The sequence below is a fragment of the Oncorhynchus clarkii genome, chromosome 16 (assembly GCF_045791955.1).
Source record: "Oncorhynchus clarkii lewisi isolate Uvic-CL-2024 chromosome 16, UVic_Ocla_1.0, whole genome shotgun sequence".
In the NCBI taxonomy this organism is placed as follows: domain Eukaryota; kingdom Metazoa; phylum Chordata; class Actinopteri; order Salmoniformes; family Salmonidae; genus Oncorhynchus; species Oncorhynchus clarkii.
This window is the reverse complement of record NC_092162.1, coordinates 15,294,387-15,317,660: the sequence shown is the minus strand read 5'-3', so window position 1 is coordinate 15,317,660 and position 23,274 is coordinate 15,294,387. Positions and strand designations below refer to the sequence as shown.

Sequence of the window (23,274 nt, the reverse complement as noted above, 5' to 3'; positions counted from 1 at the left end):
CGTCCGACCACTTTCTTTTTTTGCTCGACATAGTAAGTATGAAGGGATTAAATTATTAAGAAAGAAATCACAAGACGTACCATCACGACAGTCACAAGTCGACTACTGAGCGCACCAAATTCCCTGCAGCACAGATAGGCCTAGCGATGTAGCGTGATCACATGCAGCCAATGATGGCCAAGCGGAGCGTGTCATCACGAATCATTTGAATCGGAAGTGTGTCTTGACCTCCGCCGAACCCCTGAGACCGACCGAACCCAGGTTAAGAACCACTGCACTAGGCTAACCTGCCGCCCCGTTCAGTATATTCAGTTGAAGTCAGAAGTTTACATACAGCTTAGCCAAATACATTTAAACTCAGTTTTTCACAATTCCATGACATTTTATCCTAGTACAAATTCCCTGTCTTAGGTCAGTTAGGATCACCACTTTATTTTAAGAATGTGAAATGTCAATAATAGTAGAGAGAATTATTTATTTCAGCTTTTATTTCTTTCATCACATTCCCAGTGGGTCAGAAGTTTACATACACTCAATTAGTATTTGGTAGAATTGCCTTGAAATGTTTTAACTTGGGTCAAATGTTTCGGGTAACCTTCCACAAGCTTCTCACAATAAGTTGGGTGAATTTTGGCCCATTCCTCCTGACAGAGCTGGTGTAACCGGGGCAGGTTTGTAGGCCTCCTTGCTCACACAAGCTGTCCACAAATTTCCTATGGGTCTGAGGTCAGAGCTTTGTGATGGCCACTCCAATACCTTGATTTTGTTGTCCTTACTTTGCCACAACTTTGGAAGTATGCTTGGGGTCATTATGCATTTGGAAGACCCGTTTGTGACCAAGCTTTAACTTCCTGACTGATGTCTTGAGATGTTGCTTCAATATATCTACATACTTTTCCTACCTTATGATGCCATCTATTTTGTGAAGTGCACCAGTCCTTCCTGCAGCAAAGCACCCCCACAACATGATGCTGCCACTCCCGTGCTTCACGGTTGGCATGGTGTTCTTCAGCTTGCAAGCCTCCCCCTTTTCCTCCAAACATAGCAATGGTCATTATGGCCAAACAGTTCTATTTTTGTTTCATTAGACCAGAGGGCATTTCTCCAAAAAGCAGTTGCAAACAGTAATCTGGCTTTTTTTATGGCAGTTTTGGAGCAGTGGCTTATTCCTTGCTGAGTGGCCTTTCAGGTTATGTCGATATAGGACTTGTTTTACTGTGGATATAGATACTTTTGTACCTGTTTCCTCCAGCATCTTCACAAGGTCCTTTGCTGTTGTTCTGGGATTGATTTGCACTTTTCGCACCAAAGTACGTTCATCTCTAGGAGACAGAACGCGTCTCCTTCCTGAGCGTATGATGGCTGCGTGGTCCCGTGGTGTTTGTCTCTTTTTGCTTATGAATTCTTTTCCAAAATGGATTTTTACATGCGTGTTACAAAATGTTTAGACACCAGTGAAACAGGAAGCCATGGAAGGCCACAATACAATTCCTGAAACTGAGATGAACTTAGAAAAGTAGGATGTTAATGCAGAGTTAATTTTGTTTGATTTTATTCATAAGAATCTTTAGGGGTGCCAAGAATTGACACCTATCCTTTAGAGATTTGTTTGTATTATTAAACAAAATATTTATCTTTGAGCAATTGTATTATTATAAAGTAATATATTTTCCCCAATTTTTTTGAGCAGACAATATAGCTCAGTATTTGTAATATTTATTTGATAGTATTCTTTGCTCATCGTTATGAAGGGTGCCAATCATCTTGAAAGTGACTGTGTGTCTGAATTCAATTACATTGGTTCTGAGAAAAGATTACACGAATGTTCTGCTTATGTTCATGGAGACATCATCAAGAACAACATGTGATGTTATGACGTTGATTGTTCCAAAAATGGCACCTGAACATTCAGTACACTGAGTCTACAAAACAGTAAGAACACCTTTGTTATATTGAGTTGCACCCTCCTTTTGCCCTCAGAACAGGCTTCATTTTTCAGGGCATAGACTCTACAAAGGTGTCGAAAGGTATTCCACAGGGATGCTGGCCAATGTTGACTCCAACACTTCCCACAGTTGTGTCAAGTAAGCTGGAAGTCTTTAGGGTGGTGGACCATTCTTGATACACACAGGAAACTGTTGAGCATGAAAAAACCAGTAGCGTTGCAGTTCTTGACACACTCAAACTGGTGCGCCTGGCACCTACTACCATACCCCCTTCAAAGGCACTTAAATCTATTGTCTTGCCCATTCACCCTCTGAAAGGCACACATACAAAATCCATGTCTCAATTGTCTCAATGTTTAACAAGTGACATTAATAAGGGATCATGGCTTTCACCTGGATTCACTTGGTCAGTCTATGTCATGGAAAGAACAGGTATTCCTAATGTTTTGTACACTCAGTGCACATGGAAGTAGTTTAGTGCAAAATATAAATCATTTCCTGATCTTTCTTACAATGCTTAGATACGTTAAAACAAACTTATTTAATGTATTTTTTGACTGTCTGTCTGTTTTCCCATGTATGAATCAGTTGTTCAGTGCGTTAATAGCAGCAAGGCCAAATATGATCTGTTAACATTCTTGGTGATTACACAATGCCAACATTGTATAATTAAGCAATAAGGCCCGAGGGGGTGTGGTATATGGCCAATATACCACAGCTAAGGGCTGTTCGTGCGCATGATGCAAAGCGGAGTGCCTGGACACAGCCCTTAACCATGTTATATTGACCACTTACCACAAACCCCCAAGGTGCATTATCGCTATTATAAAAAGTGGTTACCAATGTAATTAGAGCAGTAAAATAAATGTTGTCATACCCGTGGTATTCGGTCTGAAAAACCACGGCTGTCAGCCAATCAGCATTCAGGGTTCGAACCACCCAGTTTATAATCATCAACAAAACTGGACAGATTTTGTGTTATTCTAACTTTTTGGGAGGGATGGTTCACATTTTATTTGGACAGGGCGGATAGTCCATCTGTAGATGTTCTACAGATAGTTTGTTGATAATATGACCATCTGTTGATAAGCAACTGCTTACTAAGGTTAGGGTTAGGTTTAGAATTAGGGTTTAGTTTAAGGTTAGGGCTAGGGTTAGAGCATCTACAGATGGACTGTCCAAGTAAAGTGTTCCGGGGAATGTTCTTACACCTTTCCCACAACGTAATGAAATGTTCAGGAAACATTAACAGAACCAGTTTCTGGTTTGCTGGGTATGCTCTTATCTTTATTATTTTAGCTGATTTCCAGAACCTTCAAAAATGACTTTAATAAACATATCAAACCTGTCACTGCCGGATCAACAGACTACCACCATTATATATCACAGATATTCCACAAAACGTGGGTATGTAAAACATTTCAAGGCTTTGAGATCAGTATCCTTCATGGGTGACCTTGCCAACTTTAAAATGAAAGTATTTTAATGTGCCATTTCAGTTCCAGATCTATGACATGAATGACTTGTTTTTGTCGTCTTCTTTCCCCCACGATCTATCGCATAACCACTGACAGTTGTCTGTAAGGATGCTTGAGTGGATGTGTGGGGGCTAGAACCAGGATTGATGGCTGTTTTGTTCCAGAAGAGTCCCCAGGGTCAGTCTGAGTGGGAGACTCCTTTACCTCTGAAGAACAACCCGCTGTGCTGTAGTGGACACATCACATCTTCCCATCTCAGGTCATCTGCAGCCATGTTGTTTTGTTGTGCCTTTTCATTCCCCACATCCATGACATTGATTCTCTCCGCTCTGTCTGCCCTCGCAGCACGTCGCAGAGTGTGGCACGTCAAGAGGATATAGAGATAGCGAAGTGACATGTAGTGATTCTTCTCTGACACCTCTGGACCTGCACACACAAGGATTCCGATATCATCATGACCATGATATCCATTGACTCTCCAAACAGGAGATAGTTTGATAGATGTTTTCCAGGAATATGCAGACCAAATCTCAATGAATCAAAAAGTAGCAGTTGCAATGTCATACCTCCATTCTTGGTTTTAAAGCTAGTGGTAGCATAGGAGTATGGCTGAACATTTAATTGATTTCCTTGTTTATTCTATAGCTTCCTGGACGTTTAAAGCTGTCATATCTGTTTGTAATGAGGAGGGATTTTCTCTCCCTGCTGCCGGAGAAAAACATGGAGTAAACTACCAGGACCCCCCCCCCCCCCCCCCAGGCTCTCCATGAGAACAACAAACCCAGGGATTACATAGCCTGCCTGGGAGAAATGTTGTTATCAGTGTGAGAGTCAGCCTCACTCAGGGAACCCAGTACCACAAAGCTTAGTGATAAGCCCAGTTCTGGAGTTTTGTTGTGTTGTGACTGGAAAATGAAAGAATGCTTATCTTCTTCGGACTATGTTGGGATATGATGTTCAGAGTGGGTCTTTGGTAAATTATTTTTAAAAGCCAGACATTTAAAAAAAAATCTGTCTGAGGATGAAAAATTAGATGCCATCCCACTGGGAACACACTGGTTGAATCAATGTTGTTACAACATAATTTGTCAATGTGTTGTGATGTGGAATTCTTCAACCAGTACTGCTTTCATCTCATTTCAACCAGCATTGTGAAAAAATGTAATTAGGGTAAGATCTCAACTTAAATATATTGATGTAACAACCTATTAGTCAGGTTATGTCAATCTAATTTCAACATAATCATCAGAACTATGTATATATTGAAATTGCGTTGACAATTCCACAAAATAAAAAAATAAAAAAACATGTATCCTATATTGATTGGGTGGTAGATATTATGTTGAATTTTAGATTTGATTAGACATATTTTATGTGGTATGTTTGAATCAATGGTTATTTGGTATATTTGAATCAATGGTTATTTGGTATGTTTGAATCAATGGTTATGTGGTATGTTTGAATCAATGGTTATTTGGTATGCTTGAATCAATGGTTATTTGGTATGCTTGAATCAATGGTTATTTGGTATGCTTGAATCAATGGTATGTTTGAATCAATATCATCTCACTGGGCACACACTGATTGAATCAATGTGGTTCCCATGTCATTTCAATGCAATTACGTCGAACCAACGTGGAATAAACGTTGAATTGACTTCTGTGCCCAGAGGGATTGTTTTTGACGTCACGATATCAATACAAACATAGAGGCATATTGAAATAAAATATGAGGCCACAGTCTAATGAATTCTTCCTGAATAGTGACTCCTACCGTTATAGGACAGGTGATGCACTTCAGTGAGTCCACCATCCAGATGCCTCCTGCTATGTACGCTGCTTAGCTTAAGAAATAACCCGTGTTTGTCTTAGCTGAGCCATCACATCAACACATTTAGACATCGATCACTTTCATACTTCTTTGCGCAGGCTGCCGAAATCACATTAGGTAACTAACTTTTCTTACACAAACTGTACGTGAAAGTACATTCGGAGTGAGGTTGGACTTATGTAGGCTACATTGACATTTGATTTGCCCAAAGGACACCATCATTTCAACGTGTAGCTCGGCACACTGTCATTCATCCATGGTTTGATTGGCTCTTAGAAAGTTTAGAAGTAGTCACCCATAGCCCTATCAATAGGACGCCAAATGCATGATATTAATAATAGACTTTTACCTTTGGATATTGTATTGTACGTGAAGGATCGTTGTTTGATATCAAATGTGGTCGACAAGTTAGAAATATGTTGGATTTACATCTCCATCTCAACCAAAAATTTAAGTTGAAGAATAGGACTGAATCAAATCAAATTGATTTATAACACACTGTTAGATTCTGGGTTAAACTTGGGACATTGTTATACTCAGAAGTATAGTATCTGAGGAGTGATAGAGATTGGTTTTAACATCAGAAGTTAATAGGGATAGGTGTCAATTGTAAATCATGCAGCGCCTGATCGTAGAGTTTAGAGAAACAACAAATGTCGGTACATATAAGTGTCTTATATCGGCTGAAAGCTTAAACTCTTGTTAATATAACTGCACTGTCCAATTTACAGTAGCTATTACTGCAGAAAAAATGCCATGCTATTGTTTGAGGAGAGCTCCTAACAACAAAACACTTTTTTCACCGCGATAGGTTTGATAAATTCACCTCTGAAGGTGAAATGTGTACTTACATTCTGAAATCTTGCTCTGATTTATCATCCAAAGGCTCCCAGAGATATCTTGAAGTGTCGTTTTGTTAGAGAAATAATTTCTCATATCCTAAAAAAGTCCATATAGCATGCACGATTGATTTTGTATTTCCACTCATTCAATTTGCAAAGAAAGGAATCTGTGAAAATATAACCCTAGATGTTGTTTCAATCAGTCAAATCACGTTCGTATTTATTCCTCAGAGATCCTAGAATGTAACCAGACTTCACTATATCATTAGGGGTGTAGTATATCCTATAGGACACCAAATTTGGTTAGAGAGCGACGCCTTCATGGCACTCTGATGATGCGGGCGGTCTTCACTAGCTAGATAGCCAATGAGCTGGGCTTTACGGGAGTATCCGGAAACCCCGTATCTGGGGGGTTCCCGGATACTCCCGTATGTAGCTGCTAACCTTGTGCGACAGCAAGGCTTTTCGTTTTGGACAAAAATTATGTCACGCCCTGACCTTAGAGAGCTTTTTATGTCTCTATTTTGGTGTGGTCAGGGTGTGATTTGGGTGGGCATTCTATGTTCATTTTTCTATGTTTTGTATTTCTTTGTTTTGGCCGGGTATGGTTCTCAATCAGGGACAGCTGTCTATCGTTGTCTCTGATTGGGGACCATACTTAGGCAGCCCTTTTTCCCACATGTCTTGGTGGGTAGTTGTCTTTGTTTGTTGGCACTATAGCCTTTAGCTTCACGGTTGTTTTGGATGGTTTATTGTTTTTGTCGGCGTCATATGAAATAGTGTAATATGTAGGCTCCCCACGCTGCACCCTGGTCCAGTTCTTTCAATGGCCGTGACAAATTAGAAGAATATGGAGAGTTATGAAGTTATGAAAACTGGTTGTTTTGCAAATGTTGAACTTACAATATGGCTACTAATAATGGAAAAACTAAATAAAAAGTCCAAGTATACAGATGACGATATTCTCGCAGAAAATTGTAAAGTGAATGTAAATGTCTCCTTCACGATTTGCCCAAATGTACCTGGGTGACTTTCCACTAAATGTTGTGTAGTCTGCTCATACTTCAAGATATCCATCTGAAACTTTATTACCCTATCACTTCGTCTTCCTGTCGACCCATAAAAGATGTAAGGCTGGACACACACACAAACACACACACACACACACACACACACACACACACACACACACACACACACACACACACACACACACACACACACACTTAGTGGTGGAAACATATTTTGTCTAACGCACCAGTATTGATCCTCTGGAAAGAATTCAACTTGGTTAAGCTTTCATAGTGTCCGTTGAGTTATTTACTCTGAGAATTAGAACCTAACAACATGTAACGTTTGATTTGGTGCTATTCTTTAACTTTTTGGTTGAGATGGAGACGTGATTCCAACTTATCAAATCATTAATTTGTAGACAAACTGGTTGTTGAATTGAGAACGCAACCAGATAATCAATATTTGAAGGAGCTTCCGCTTGGATAGTATATACTGTATTCTGTATATGATTAATAACGTATATAAAAGAGAGGACTGTGGATCTGTCTCTGTCCGTTAGTACGGTAGTATGTTCGTAAGTTCATACATTCGTCCGTTCGTCCCACGCTATATCTCAGACAGCACTGGCCCGATTTTGACTAAACTGGGGTGAATGATGCATCTTGTCATAGAAATACGACATTTACACTGATTGGCCCATGGCGGGAGCTATCATAATTAACTGAAATGTGTTAGTCATACGCAATGTTTCAATTGGCCCAAGGGTGAGTGCTGCATCATTCATGGGGGACGACATGTTTACTGCTGCCGACATATTGACTGCTTGTTTCAATGCTAGTTGAAATGATATGAAAACAGTCCTGGTTGATAACTTTAAAAAAAAATCCAATGTATTTTCCATGTTGACCCACGTCACAATATGTTGACAATTTACGTTGAAACAACGTTGATTCAATCAGTGTGTGCCCAATAGGATGTGTGTGTCTGTGTGTGAGAGAGAGGGATTGAGAGAGTTATTGATAAAGACGTGCTGACAGCTATCAGACATAAATTGTGTAATTTAACTTTATTGATTCGTTTCCCACCTACACTCCCATGGCGGCCATTACTTTTCTTTACTGCAGTCTCTCACAGACAGTTAGCAGCTGCTTCCTATTACTGAACAGGGTTGGATCGCATCTAGCAGAAATAACCCTGGTGTAGGATTATCTTTTAAACGCAGTGACCCCTAATGACCCAATTTCAGATACCCATAATTCCTATGGACTTGCACATCATACAATTGCACATATACGACCTTGGAGTCACAGTCAAGAATTTTATCTCCCTTTCATGTTGTTCAAACCCAGAATGATGACGCATTAAGCAAACATGCCCCCAATGGCCCTCGATATTGATCAAGCGTGGCTATGTGTCATTGACCATCAACCCTTTACCTCGAGCTCTGAGGGCTGGGGGCCCACGTATACACACAGACCGCTATGGAGTCCAGTTGTGTGGGTTCACTTTATATCTTCCTCATTGTCCCTCAAATATGGCCAGGCAGAAAGCTTCCAAATCTTTTTTAATATCTTCCCTTTGCAATAAGAGGTTGTTAAAAAAAATATATACACAAATAAGCGACAATTTACACTCATCTGAAATCTGTCAGTGAACCCTTGAAAAGGAGCAATGTTATAGCCAGTGGAACGTCAACTCCTCTGAAACCTTTCTGTAAACGGCTCCACATATTATTGCCTCATAAACACAGTCCACTTGCCAGACACCTCTAGCCCAAGTCGCTACTCACTGGGCACAGATGTCAATTCATCATCTATTCCACACCGGGTCAACATAACTTTATTGAAATGATGTGGAAACAACGTTGATTCAACCAGTGGGTAGTTAGCAGGTCTTACACTTTAGACTCAAAGCAGCTCCAGACTACGCTTCACAGAGAACCACTAATTGTAACAGAGAATTTGTCAGAATTAGGGTTGCAAAGCTACTGATAATTTACAAAAGTTACTAGAATCTTCAGTAATTTTGGTAATTAACAGATAATCTATGACAATCTATCGTAACTTTGGTAATTTATTCTTGAATAACTTTAAAAAAAAAGGCATTCATATATAGTATTTCATCTGTGTCCATATTGTCCATGAGTTTCTAATAGAGACAGTCTTCAGTGTATGGTTCAAGAGAAAATAACCAAATTAATTTAAAAGTCTCTAATCAACAACGCCATTATTTTCAATTTAACTCTGCAACTCTTCCAACTATTGACTTTTTTTACAACTGCCACCAGTTTGATGCTAAAATATTGACAACCAATACATAATGGCATAGTAAAAGAAATTAAAATGTAGGATATTTCATGCTGAAACCCTCATATTAAACCTCAGTGGTATTCACTAAATTTAAGGTTTATATTTAGGATCATGTTTTACAGCTTTGAAATTTTATTTTTTATTTTAAAATCAACTTATTCAATGATTTCATAAATTTGACATGTGATAAGGCCACACGGAGGGCCAGAGATAATTACAGACATCTGTGATAATCTGAAGTACCAAAAAGGGTCACTAGATGTCTTGTGATAGACGACATAAAATCCTTGAAAAATGTACCAACATTCTGGTAGTTTACTGGTAAACATGAAAAGTTTCCAGTAATATACCCTCCCTTTGCAACCCTAGTCAGAGCCTCTCTCATAATGTGACTTCACCACACAATCAATCCACCACAAGTTAACTGTTTATATACCAGGTAGGCTACAGTCAGACACGCATGCTACTAAGCAGTTTAACTTGAGCCTCACAGATTAATAATTTTTGTTATGAACATAAGAAGACAAAACACATAATTGTGCTTTGTATGTTTTCAATGCAAATGACTTTTCTCTCGTGTGATTTAATATTTTAAACAGAAAGGTGATGATACTGTGGTGAGTAAGTGAGAGTCAATCAGCAATATGTAATATGTATCCATGAACAATATTTGTAAATTGTGAAACTAATTTAACACGACAATAGGTTGGGCGTTAAATGCAACATGAAAGCAGCTACAACAAAAATAGTTGATGACGATGGCAGTGATGATTATGATTTTAATAATGATGATAAAGATGATTATGCCATCAATCTCTGTCTTGTATTTTCTTTGTCCATTGTCTTGATAAAGAATCACTTGCTCGATCATAAAGTTCCCATAAAGTAATTCATGTTTCATTCATCTGCCTTTATCGTGAAAAAGCTCACTCCATTCCATTTTAATAAGTATAAACCATCCATAGTTACAGTATAAACATTCTTACTCAATGACCATTCGATATAGGACTAATCTTGGGATGAACCAAACACCTTTTCTACTTGTCTTTTGTATCTCACCCCAAACAGTTCTGTAGGAAGAATTTCCCATAAAGTAAACGTCTTTGAGCTGACTTCCATGACATCACTGAAAATGTCCACACAAAGTTGATGTGAAAGTGTTAAGTCAACGTCTTTTGTGGGTCTTCTGGGAGCTCTTTGTCTTGGCCAGCGGCACATACTGTTGCTCCCATCTTGTTTACATGCCACCTGTTGTTGTCTCCCGGTTGTCACAGAATTTATTCCTCATTTAATTAGTTATGGAAAATCGAATTACAGTGGTGTGATAGAGCAGCGGGGCCTCACCGCAGCCTTATTAGAAATGAAATTAGAGAACAAGTCAGAGCGGTGCAGAAATAGAAAACCTATTATCCAGTAGAAAAACAGCTGTACAGAAATGTATGTAGAAACACTTGTATAGAAAAACACACCAATCTTTACCGACCTCCTTTATATACAAAGGACATGTCCAAAGACAGAATAAAATGTCATCATTTAAAGGGAAAGTTGGCGTACATAAAAAAGTTTCCAATGTTTTTCAGGAATCTCTATGCCACCGCACTGTTGCCCATCCCGCTTGTATCATTGAGGTCATAGCGCTCCGTGTCAGGGTTGCATTGCACACTGGGAAACCTCTTGGTGGGGCAGAGGAGGGTGAGGAAGTGGCGTCCGAAGGTTTCTGAGAGGCAGGCGTACAGGATGGGGTTGGCACAGCTCCAGGAATAGGACAACAGCACCACGAACTCAAAGCACCTGGCGAAGGTCAGCACCAGGTCCGTATGGTACAGCGAGCAGAAGTTGAAGGCGTAGAACGGCAGCCAGCACACGGCGAATGCCAGCACCACCGCCACCACCATCTTGGTGACCTGGGTTTCCAGGCGAGGGCTCTCCTGGCCTGGGGAGCTGGCCTGGTGGCGGTGGGTCCTCAGTGTGACCACCAAGGCGGTGTAGGAGACAATCATAACCAGGAAGGGCAGAGCAAAGCCCAGGACAAATGTGTAGGTGATGAAGGCCAGCCACCAGGAGTCGGAAGCCACCTGGGGATCCAGGTTACACAGGCCGTCCCTAGCCGAGAAATGGATGGTTATGGGGAGGACAGGCAACAGAGAGAACAGCCACAGGAAGCCGCTGACTATCTTGGCCCGCCTGGGCGTGCGCCAGCGGGCGAACCGCAGCGGGTCAACCAGCGCCATGTAACGGTCAATGCTCATCACGGTCAGGCAGAAGACGCTGGTGAACTGGTTGATGCCGTCCAGGACCATGACCAGCTTGCAGGCCAGGTCCCCGAATGCCCAGTGGTTCTGGAAATTCTGGATGGCGATGAAGGGGAGGCCCACCATAAAGAGGCCGTCCGCCAGGGCCAGGTTGAAGATGTACACCGTGGTGGCAGAAGCCATCTTGTCTAGCTTTAAGATGGCCACAATGACCAGGGTGTTCCCGGCCAGCCCTACGATGCACACAGCCAGGTAGAGAACAGCCATTGTCACACTGAACACATCCAGATCCTCCTGCAGATACATGTCCTCTTCCAGGTAACTGGTGGTGGGGTCAGCTATCGACCCCGCATTGTAAAACGTCTCTGAGGTGAATGAGGAGTCCATCTTCGCTCAATACTTCCGTTTTTCAAAGTTTGGTTTGGATAAATTGTGGATCATTAAAAAAAATATATGAAAAACTTGATAAAAAGTAGCAAAAAAGTCACAATAACAGTTAGAGTTCGAAAACATTTCTGTCTTTTCCTCTGCAAACAGCTTGACAGTACCTGTCCACCATTAGCATGACAAAAATAAGTCCAAAAACCTGTCTGTTACTTAGCCCAAGAAAACATCCATCCTCAAAGACAGGCAATTTCTGTGGTCACATGCCGTCCAAACCAACTGTTTCTTTTTTCTTTAAAATCTTTCAAGCTGAGTCCTTTGGTGTCCTGGAGGAAGCATTCTCTGTGGTAAGAAACTCACACCCATGTCACATGGAGCACTTCAGTGAAGCTGGACGCTGTGTGTGAGAGGGCTTTTATATCTCCCCTGCAGCATTGAAGTGTGTGTCTACGGCTGCGAGCCCCATCAGTCTCCCTCTGGCTCTCCTATAAGCCTAATAAGCTCCCTTGGCACTCCCAGCTCCGCTGTTATGCCGTTTCCAAGGTGTAACCAGCCCCATCTGTTACAATACTTTTGTTTTGATAACTAAACTAAACATTCTCCACAAAGTGCAATCCAGCTTCTTCTTTTTTCTTCCTCTCTCCTCTTCACCCTCACCCCATCCTTCTGTCTCACCCAACCCACCCCTCTGCTCTCCTATACTCCCCTCACAGTTTTGGGGGGGGTCACTCGGAGCTGAACTAGCCCCCACTGCCACATACCCCACCACTTCCCGCTAGGTCCACCCACCTTCTAAACTGGCTATAACGGATGAGCTGTGGACAGGAATGAAGCCCCTGTTGGTTATTGAGGCTTGTTGTTTTTTTTCACAGTTGTTTTTCGTCTTTTGTCTTTTGCTTCTCTCTCTCTGATTGGCTTTATTCCGTGGCAGTTCATTCATCATGGGGAGAGCGAGAGAGTGAGTGCGAGAGAGAGAGAGAGAAAAATAAAGAGATGGCCGGTAGGCAGGCAGATAAAATGCAGGGTGAGTGATTGTCTCGGGTCCTGTTTTCCCTCAGACATGGATAGCTAGAATACTCCAACAGCCCACAGACCCAGGAGCCACCTGGCACTAAACAAACACATCAACACATCCAAGAAATCTTTTTTTTTTGTCACATGCGTCAAATACAACAGGTTACCGTGAAATGCTTACTTGTGAGCCCTTCCCAACAAAAAATAAGAGGAATAAAATGCACAAGAATGAAGGTATGTATATGGTATGGTATGGTAATGTGCAGGGGCACGAGGGATTAGAGGTAGATATGTACAGTTCATTCAGAAAGTATTCAGACCTCTTCCCTTTTTTCCACATTTTGTTACGTTACAGACTTATTCTAAAATGGATTAAATCAATTCAATTCAATTCAATTCAATCAAAATCCTCATCAATCTACACACAATATCCCACAATGCAAATGTATTCAAAATAAAAAACAGAAATAGCTTATCTACATAAGTATTCAGACCATTTGCTATGAGACTCTAAAATGAGCTCAGGTGTATCCTGTTTCCATTGATCATCCTTGAGATGTTTCTACAACTTGATTGTAGTCCACCTGTGCTAAATTGAATTGATTGGGCATGATTTGGAAAGGCATACACCTGTCTATATAAAGTCCCAGAGTTGACGGTGCATGTCAGAGCAAAAATCAAGCCATGAGGTCAAAGGAATTGTCAATAGAGCTCTGAGACAGGATTGTGTCGAGGCACAAATCTGGGGAAGGGTACCAAAAAATGTCTGCAGCATTGAAGGTCCCCAAGAACACAGTGGCTTCCATCATTGTTAAATGGCAGAAGTTTGGAACCACCAACATTCCTAGAGCTGGCCACACGGCCATACTGAACAATCCAGGGAGAAAGGCCTTGGTCAGGGAGGTGACCAAGAACTCGATGGTCACTCTGACAGAGCTCCAGGGTTCATTTGTAGAGATGGGAGAACCTTCTAAAAGGACAACCATCTCTGCAGCACACCACCAATCAGACCTTTATGGTAGAGTGGTCAGATGGAAGCCACTCCTCAATAAAAGGCACATGACAGCCTGCTTGGTGTTGCCAAAAGGCACCTAAAGGACTGATCATGAGAAACAAGATTTTCTGGTCTGATGAAACCAAGATTGAACTCTTGGGCCTGAATAACAAGCATCACGTCTGGAGGAAACCTGGCACCATCCCTACGGTGAAGCATGGTGGTTGCAGCATCATGCTGTGGGTATGTGTTTCAGACGCAGGGACTGGAAGACTAGTCAGGATCGAAGGAAAGTTGAATTGAGCAAAATACAGAGAGATCCTTGATGAAAACTTGCTCCAGAGTGCTCAGGACCTCAGCCTGGGGGCAAATGTTCACCTTCCAACAGGACAACGACCCTAAGCACGCAGCCAAGACAACGCTGAAGTGGCTTCGTGACAAGTCTCTGAATGTCCTTGAGTGGCCCAGCCAGAGCAGGAACTTGAACCCGATCGAACATCTCTGGAGACACCTGAAAATAGCTGTGCAGCGATGCTCCCCATCCAACCTGACAGAGCTTGAGAGGATCTGCAGAGAAGAATGGGAGAAACTCCCCAAATACAGGCCAAGATGACTCAAGGCTGTAATCGATGACAAAGGTGCTTAAAGTACTGAGTAAAGGGTCTGAATACTTATGGAAATGTCAGGTGGCTTCGGATACAGTTGCAGAGGGAGGTGTTCAGTCCCAGAGTCCCCAGCTTGGTAATGAGCTTGGAGGGGACTATAGTGTTGAACACTGACCTGTAGTCTATGAACAGCATTCTCACATAGTCATTTCCCCTCTTGTCCAGATGGGAAACAGCATTCTAAAGCACAATAGAGATTGCGTCATCTGTGGATCTGTTGTGGCGGTGTGCGAATTAGAGTGTGTCCAGGGTGTCTGGGATGATGGTGTTGATGCGTGTCATGACCAGCCTTTCAAAGCACTTCATTATTCAACCTTTATTTTGACAGGGAAGACATATTGAGGTCTCTTTTCCAAATGTGCCCGTGATTACAGATGTGAGGGCTACGGGGCTATAGTCATTTAGGCAGGTTACCTTGGAGTTCAACACTTGAACAACATCATCAACACTTCAAACATGTCCAGGTGCTAAAGTGGTACAGGCGGGTGGAACGTTCAGTACCATCATAATTACAGCACCGTGCCTGTAGAAAGTCTTCACACCCCTTGACTTTTTCCACATTTTTGTTGTGCCTGAATTTAAAATTGATTCAATTTCGAAGACTGGTCTCTGGTCTTCACACAATACCCCATAATGTCAACGTGCAATTATGGTTTTCGAAATGTTTACAAATGAATAAAAAATGAAAAGCTGAAAGGTCTTGTGTCAATTAGTATTCAACCCCTTTATTATGGCAACCCTAAATAGGTTCACGAGTAAACATGTGCTTAATAAGTTGCATTAATATTTCAAACACAGATTCAACCACAAAGACCTGGGAGGTTTTCCAAAGCCTCGCAAGGAAAGGCACCTATTGGTAGATGGGTAAAAATAAAAAAGCAGACTGATGTCCCTTCCTAACTCAGTTGCAAGAGAGGTAGGAAACCTCTCAGGGATTTCATCATGAGGCCAAAGGTGACTTTAAAACAGTTACAAGGTTTAATTGCTGTGATTAGGAGAGAACTGAAGATGGAAAGGAGGAAGCCTGTATAGAATAAAAATATTCCAAAACATACAATAAGGCACTAAAGTAAAACTGAAAAAAAATGTGGCAAAGAAATTAACTTTATCTCTTGAATACAAAGTGTTAAGTTTGAGGCAAATCACAAAACACTACACAGAGTACCACTTGTCATGTTTTCAAGCAAGGTGGTGGCTGCATCATGTTATGGGGCGGCAGGTAGCCTAGTGGTTAGAGCGTTGGACTAGTAACCGAAAGGTTGCTAGATCGAATCACCGAGCTGACAAGGTAAAAATCTGTCGTTCTGCCCCTGAACAAGGCAGTTCAGGGGCTATCCCTAGGCTGTCATTGAAAATAAGAATTTGTTCTTAACTGACTTGCCTAGTAAAATATGGCTATGTTTGTAATTTGAAAGGACAAGGGAGTTTATGATAAAAATAAACTAGAATAGAGCTAAACACAGGCAAAATCCCAGAGGAAAACCTGGTTAAGTCTGCTTCCCAACAGATAATGGGAGACAAATTCAAATATCAGCAGGACAATAACCTAAAACACAAGGCCAAATATACACTGGAGTTGCACACTGAATGTTCTTGAGTGGCAGTTTTGACTTAAAAATCTATGTTAAGGCTTGAAAATGGCTGTCTAGCAATGATCAACAACCAACTAGCATGAAACATTTAAAAAAGAATAATGTGCAAATATTGTACAATCCAGAGACTCACCCAGGAACATTCACAGCCAAAGGTGTAACATGTATTGACTTGAATACTTAAATAATAATCAAGATATTGTTATTGTTTATGATTTTTATTTGACAAATGTTAGAATTTCTCCGCCACCTTGGCATTAAAGTATTTAATGTAGATCGTCGACAAAAAAAAAAGTAAAATTAAATCAATTTTAATCCGACTTTGTAACACAACAATATGTGGAAAAATTCAAGAGTTGTGAATAGTTTCTGAAGGTAGTGTACCTGTCTGATCCACTGTCTCCTGTATCTGAGAAGATCTCAAATTCTAAATGTTCCCTAAATTCTCACTTTCCATTACCCACACCCATCAACTCCTGGCGCCTGGCCTTTTACAGGCCCCTTTAAAGTGAGAGATGCCTTTGTCCTTTAAAGTGAGAAATGCCTCTGTAGTCTCAGTACCTGCTTAGGTTGTTAGTACTTCATAGAGTGGTGCTGGTTTTCCTCTCATAAAACTACTCTAGAGGCATTCGGTTTCATGGAGCTAAATGTTCGGAGTTTCTCAGAGGCCTTGGATTTCACATATCATTTTTTCTAACTGTCTTTAGAAAAGTAAGTGCAAAGCTGTTGGTTTACGATCAACTAAATCTCCTGAACATTTACACTAGGAAATCTATGTGCCGTTTGTAAATAAATAACCAAAAAGTACTGTATGTCAGAGTGTCGAGCTGTGTTGAGCTGTGAAGTTGTATAAATGACATATGATCACTTTAGGGGTCAGTCAGGCAAAAACTAAAGAACCATGAGTATTTACAGGCCAAAGATTTAATGAGGTCATTTCCACTGTGTCTGTGTGGAAAAAACATTCCAGTGTGCCACTACGTTTACTCTACTCCCATCTTTATCAAAACACAGCATGGACCACTCAAGCAGAGCTGTGAAGCACTTTCAACAACACACACACACACACACACACACACACACACACACACACACACACACACACACACACACACACACACACACACACACACACACACACACACACACACACACACACACACACACACACACACACACAATACTTAATGCTTTTAGCTGGATGACTAGAGACCTGAGCTTACCTCCATCCTCTTTGCTGTGTATTGTCAGAAGATTTCCACAGAATGGAATCTAGGGCGTTGCGATGCGACCCACACAGCCTGACCATTCAGGGCTACTTGTTAAATGGAACCAACTGATTACAAACCAAATAAAGTTGGTTAAAAGTCCAATGCAGCCACTTTAATCTCAATATCAAATAATTTCTGCATAACAATGAACTGCCTTACAGTGATTGTTTTCAATGGTCAAAAATAAACAAAAATAGCTTCTTAGCAAAGAGCAATTTCTCAAACAATAATTTTGACTGTCTGGGAGTGGTCTGAGTGGCGAGGGGAAAACAGAAAACTAGCTGTTATTGGCAGAGAGGTTTCGAAATCTCTTTCTTATTGGTCTAGTAAGTAATTTATCACCTGGTGATGTCACCAGGCAGGTCAAAACTCCATCCCACCAAAACAGGTTAAAATTTCAGCAACTATTTTTAAACAGCTCTAAAAGGGCCTTATCAATATTTTTTTTCTGATTTCACAGTATAGTTCCAACCTCATAGTGGGGAAATGCATATAAAACACAGGCAAATCACGTTTTTGACTGCACTGGGCCTTTAACTGGACTATAGCACTATTGATTAACAATAAGGAAAACTCACTGCCTGTCTTGAGGTTTCAAGGGCTTAAAAATCCTGAACCATGCATTATTCTCACTCTTTGTGCATTTGAGAGCTGGCCTGCACATTGATGTGTCACATAAGAGGGTGGTAGCTCTGACAGCTTTGGCTATGTCATGCATGGTAAGGATCATAATGTACCTACAGTTAATATTAGACTAAGCTAAGCAGAGCCAGAACAACAGATCAGCAAGAGAACGTTTAAAGCCTTAGAGTAAACCAATAGGCACAGACGTCAATTCAACTTATATTCCACGTTGGTTCAAAGTTAGTTAGTTGAAAATGAAAACCAGTATGTGCCCAGTGGGGAGAGTACATTCATTGAGAGGAACATTTGGAATTTATCTGCTTAAGGCCCTACTGCCAACACAGGGACAGCTTACATATTGATGAGGATATAGGAAAATAATCACAATGGTTACTTACTAATCCTCAAGCACAATAACAGACTATTAATAACAGACCATTGCAAATAACAGACCCTAGCAAATTGTCAGTGGTCTATTGACATTCAAAAATAGCTTACAGCTTACATTCACAGAGGCACTTCATGGGGTGTAACTACGTCACCTTACCTGAACTGTCCCATGCAGAGGTACTTCAACCTATTTTCTGCTACATTGCTAAACTGCTTCACCTCATCCGCTGGGCAAGACATGAGAGATTGTAAATAAAAATGACCTCCTGACAAAAGCTATATAGTGTGATATGCAAAATCAATAAAAAATAATCAAAATAATACTATGCAGGAAATGATCCGTTTGAAAAAATCTAACATGACATTCATAAAACACCATTTGTAATATTGATGTCAAAAGTTAGTGGCTGGCTGTGACTTTGTGAACGAAGGCTTATTGGCTTATCAAATTACAATACACGCCTCCAAATGCTGGAATAGCCAATGGCATCTTGCGAGGGGCAGTCCTCAACCTGTCACAGATACGTATACAGGGAAGTAGGAAGTAAATGCATTCGACTTGCGGGGCTAGAAGTGACAGTAAGTATTTTTTTTTACATGATTTAATGAATTAAAACCATAAAACAAGATGAGAATATATTAATCTGTCCTCGGATAACGCATGTGTCTTGGTAATGCCGTAAAGCACGTGTTTCGTTGCAACACAACCAGCGCAGCGAACAAAAGCAAAGTTATCTGACAGTGTCGTCTGATACTGCTAGGCCAACTCTTTGGATGATACTAGCAACGCACATTGATTTCAGATAGAGAGCCAAAAGAGACAGCTATTTTGGACACAAATAAAGATGTAACAATGCAATGAAAGGCATTAGCAAATGTTTCTCTTCTTGCTTGCCAAGCAAGTTTATTTAGCTATGTAGACACCTAAGCAGGACGCTTGTGGGGTTGGGCAGTAATTTGCAAACATGCCACCCTGTCACATTCCTGAACCAACAGGATTTAGCACACACGCCTTTGTTCTACAAAATTATCTGTTATTTGGAGCACTCATATTACAGGGATTTCCTGACGATGTACCTTACATTCGTCAAGTTAGCTAGCTTCTGTGACTGTGTCGTAAAAACAACCTGAAGTATCCTGTGCGGCTCCACTCCACTGTGTGCATCTCTCTGTCCCCAAGATTGGCACCATGCTTCCAGGCTACAGTCCTGTGACCCAGGCCCTGCTGGGAACTCTGTTCACCTGGGGCCTGACTGCTGCTGGGGCTGCCCTGGTCTTCATCTTCTCCAGCCGACAGGTAAGGAACTGGTACAACGTTTCTTTGTGTGTTGCCGCCGTATGATGTTTTACTGTATAGTGACACTGCTATATGCAGACAAATACAGTTCATGTCCCTGGTGTGAACTCCAATATGTCCCTTAGTTTCACTAAATCAATTGCAGTATATTTGAATGGCTTCAGAAGTTCAAGTTCCATAGAAATGGAAAGTTCTTTTTTTTTTTGTCCTTGTGAAGGGCATTTCCATGGCAATGGAATTACACCGACTCCGATTTTTTTCTATTTAAATGTATGTTAAACAAAAAAACATTGATTTTAAAGTTTAACAAACCATACAGTAGTACAATGGCTACTTTGAACAATTTACACAGTCAAACAATTATAAAACATTTACTGGAAACACTGCAGATGCAAAGTTTGGTAAAAGAATTACAGTAAAATATCCCTCAGTTTTATTCTGTTACCAAACTTTAAATATGCACAGTTCTTCCTGGAAATGTGTATTAGTAACATTTTTAGTTAAAATTCTTAAAAGTAGTCATTGAGCATAGCGTCATATGGTTTCTTAAACTTTGAAATCACATGGTTTTTGTTTGGTTTACATTTTAAAGTGAAAAATCAGTGTCTCAGTGTAATTCCGTTACCATGGAATTGCTCTGAACTAGACATCACATTGGATTGTTGATGCCCTTGGTTTGTCTTCACTCCTCCTTTCTCTCTGCCCTCCTCTTCAGAAGCGGATATTGGATGGAAGTCTGGGCTTTGCTGCTGGGGTAAGAAAATATGTTTTTGAACACACATACACACACCTGTCCTTTCTTTTTTTCCAAGCCCAGGGTTTCTCTGCTATCTGTCAACACGTGAGTATGAGCAGATGTCAGATGTGACAGCCTTTTGAGTTGTTTTGGTAGACTCCGTTCTTTGTTTTCCAAACATTTCTTGAAGATCCTCAAAGCTAAAGGAAGGGTGAGACTTTTCCAAAGGTATTGCCTACTGCCTTATAAGAAGAAGTCTTATCTTTCTGGGATAGTTTGGCAGACGCATCTCCTCCCTTACAGTTAGGTATCTGATTCTCAATTTTTTGTTTGTTGTATTTGTCTCATCGCTGCAACTCCCCAACGTGCTCGCGAGGCGATGGTTGAGTCCTGCGTACTCCGAAACATGACCCGTCAAACCACGCTTCTTAATACCCGCCCGCTTAACACGGAAGCCAGCCGCACCAATGTGTTGGAGGAAACACTGTTCAATTGACAACTGAAGCCAGCCTGCAGGCGCCCGGCCCACCACAAGGAGTCGCTAGAGCGCGATGAGCAAAGTAAAGCCCCCCCTGCCAAATCCTACTCTAACCCGGACGATACTGGGACAATTGTGCGCCGCACTATGGGACTCCTGATCTTGGCTGGTTGTTACAGTGGGGCAAAAAAGTATTTAGTCAGCCACCAATTGTGCAAGTTCTCCCACTTAAAAAGATGAGAGGCCTGTAATTTTCATCATAGGTACACTTCAACTATGACAGACAAAATGAGAAAAAAAAATGCAAAAAATCACATTGTAGGATTTTTAATTAATTTATTTGCAAATTATGGTGGAAAATAAGTATTTGGTCACCTACAAACCAGCAAGATTTCTGGCTCTCACAGACCTGTAACTTCTTTAAGAGGCTGTCATAGTTGAAGTGTACCTATGATGAAAATTACAGGCCTCTCATCTTTTTAAGTGGGAGAACTTGCACAATTGGTGGGTGTCTAAATACTTTTTTGCCCCACTGTATATGCCTTAGACCACTGCGCCACTCGGGAGGCCCTCTCAGATTCGGGATCTTAATTATGCATCTGATTTATACTTGTAGAATGTAAGAAGAAGAATATTTATGTAAGGTATTGTTGCCACCACTACAAACACTGATTCAATTTAAATCAAATGTATTTATATAGCCCTTCTTACATCAGCTGATATCTCAAAGTGCTGTACAGAAACCCAGTCTAAAACCCCAAACAGCAAGCAATACAGGTGTAGAAGCACAGTGGCTAGGAGAAACTCCCTAGAAAGGCCAAAACCTAGGAAGAAACCTAGAGAGGAACCAGGCTATGAGGGGTGGCCAGTCCTCTTCTGGCTGTGCCGGGTGGAGATTATAACAGAACATGGCCAAGATGTTCAAATGTTCATAAATGACCAGCATGGTCAAATAATTATTATCACAGTAGTTGTCGAGGGTGCAACAGGTCAGCACCTCAGGAGTAAATGTCAATTGGTTTTTCAAAGCTGATCATTGAGAGTATCTTTACCGCTCCTGCTGTTTCTAGAGAGTTGAAAACAGCAGGTCTGGGACAGGTAGCATGTCCGGTGAACAGGTCAGGGTTCCATAGCCGCAGGCAGAACAGTTGAAACTGGAGCAAAAGCACGGCCAGGTAGACTGGGGACAGCAAGGAGTCATCATGCCAGGTAGTCCTGAGGCATGGTCCTAGGGCTCCGGTCCCCTGAAAGAAGTCTACCTTTAGTAGGTGCCATGGGGAAACTGGAAATTATATGAACATTTCTAGTAAAAGTATCTCTCTCCCCAAATAATTTTATTTTCTAAGTAACATTAATATACTGATTTGATTAAAATGAAATCAAGAGAGCCATGTGGCCGCTATGGTTTCAGAGAGATTTAGTTATTTTTGAACTAGCCATAAGTTCACAGCAGCAATCCATTTTTCTTGGCCTAATCATAAAGTATGAGTTTATTAAATAATTAATAAAAAAAAAATTGTATGTTCTGGATTTTCAAATTCTGAGAGAAATTAATTTCGCAGTTGATGCTTTTACATCATTCTGATGCCTGCATGAAATATTTTCACTGTGAGGAGTTCTGACAGAAAACACTACAGTTGAACCATTTTTTACATGACAATACATTAAGTCTTGATGTTAGGCTCTGCAGCTTCAGGGTAGCTCACTGCCATATCAAACCTAAATCATTATCATAAACTTCAGGGAGTGAGCACATCATAGCTACATATTTTTTTATTTAACCTTTATTTAACTAGTCAGTTAAGAACAAATTCTTATTTACAATGATGACCTAGGAACAGTGGGTTAACTGCATTGTTCGGGGGCAGAACGACAGATTTTTTTTTTACCTTGTCAGCTTGGGGATTCGATCTAGCAACCTTTTGGGTAGTGGCCCGATGCTCTAACCGCTAGGCTACCTGCCGCCCCAATATCAGCTGATGATATCAAACACTCAGGTTTCCGGTCTGAACTGGCTTCGCTTTATTTCGGGGCCCAACTATGGTCTAGATCTGAGCTGTTTTTGAGGGAGGATGTAAGGAGCAGTTGATTGATCACTATGAACATGAATTAAACTATTAGCCTACACGGAGTATAGAAAAATACCTGAAAATAAGCT

At 41.0% G+C, this 23,274-nt stretch overlaps 2 protein-coding genes across 3 annotated transcripts in view; one reads left to right on the top strand and one right to left on the bottom strand.

Annotated features, from left to right (window-relative positions):
• Nucleotides 1-11,005: 11,005 nt before the first annotated feature.
• LOC139367466 (somatostatin receptor type 5-like) lies at nt 11,006-12,058 on the bottom strand. Its single transcript, XM_071105679.1, has one exon. The coding sequence runs from the start codon at nt 12,056-12,058 to the stop codon at nt 11,006-11,008; it is 1,053 nt and encodes a 350-aa protein (XP_070961780.1).
• A 7,076-nt stretch (nt 12,059-19,134) lies between these two features.
• The window catches only part of LOC139368024 (zinc transporter ZIP11-like), a 148,186-nt gene continuing 144,046 nt past the window's right edge, over nt 19,135-23,274 (top strand). For both annotated transcript variants that reach the window (XM_071106519.1, XM_071106518.1), the window contains exons 1-3: nt 19,135-19,184; nt 19,786-19,902; nt 20,618-20,656. In XM_071106519.1, coding sequence (XP_070962620.1) covers nt 19,795-19,902; nt 20,618-20,656 — 147 coding nt within the window. In that variant the 5' untranslated portion in view covers nt 19,135-19,184; nt 19,786-19,794. The remainder of the gene's footprint in view (nt 19,185-19,785; nt 19,903-20,617; nt 20,657-23,274) is intronic.

Coding starts and splice junctions, on each gene's coding strand:
- LOC139367466 (XM_071105679.1), bottom strand. CDS start 12,058: ATGGACTCCTCATTCACCTCAGAGACGTTTTACAATGCGGGGTCGATA.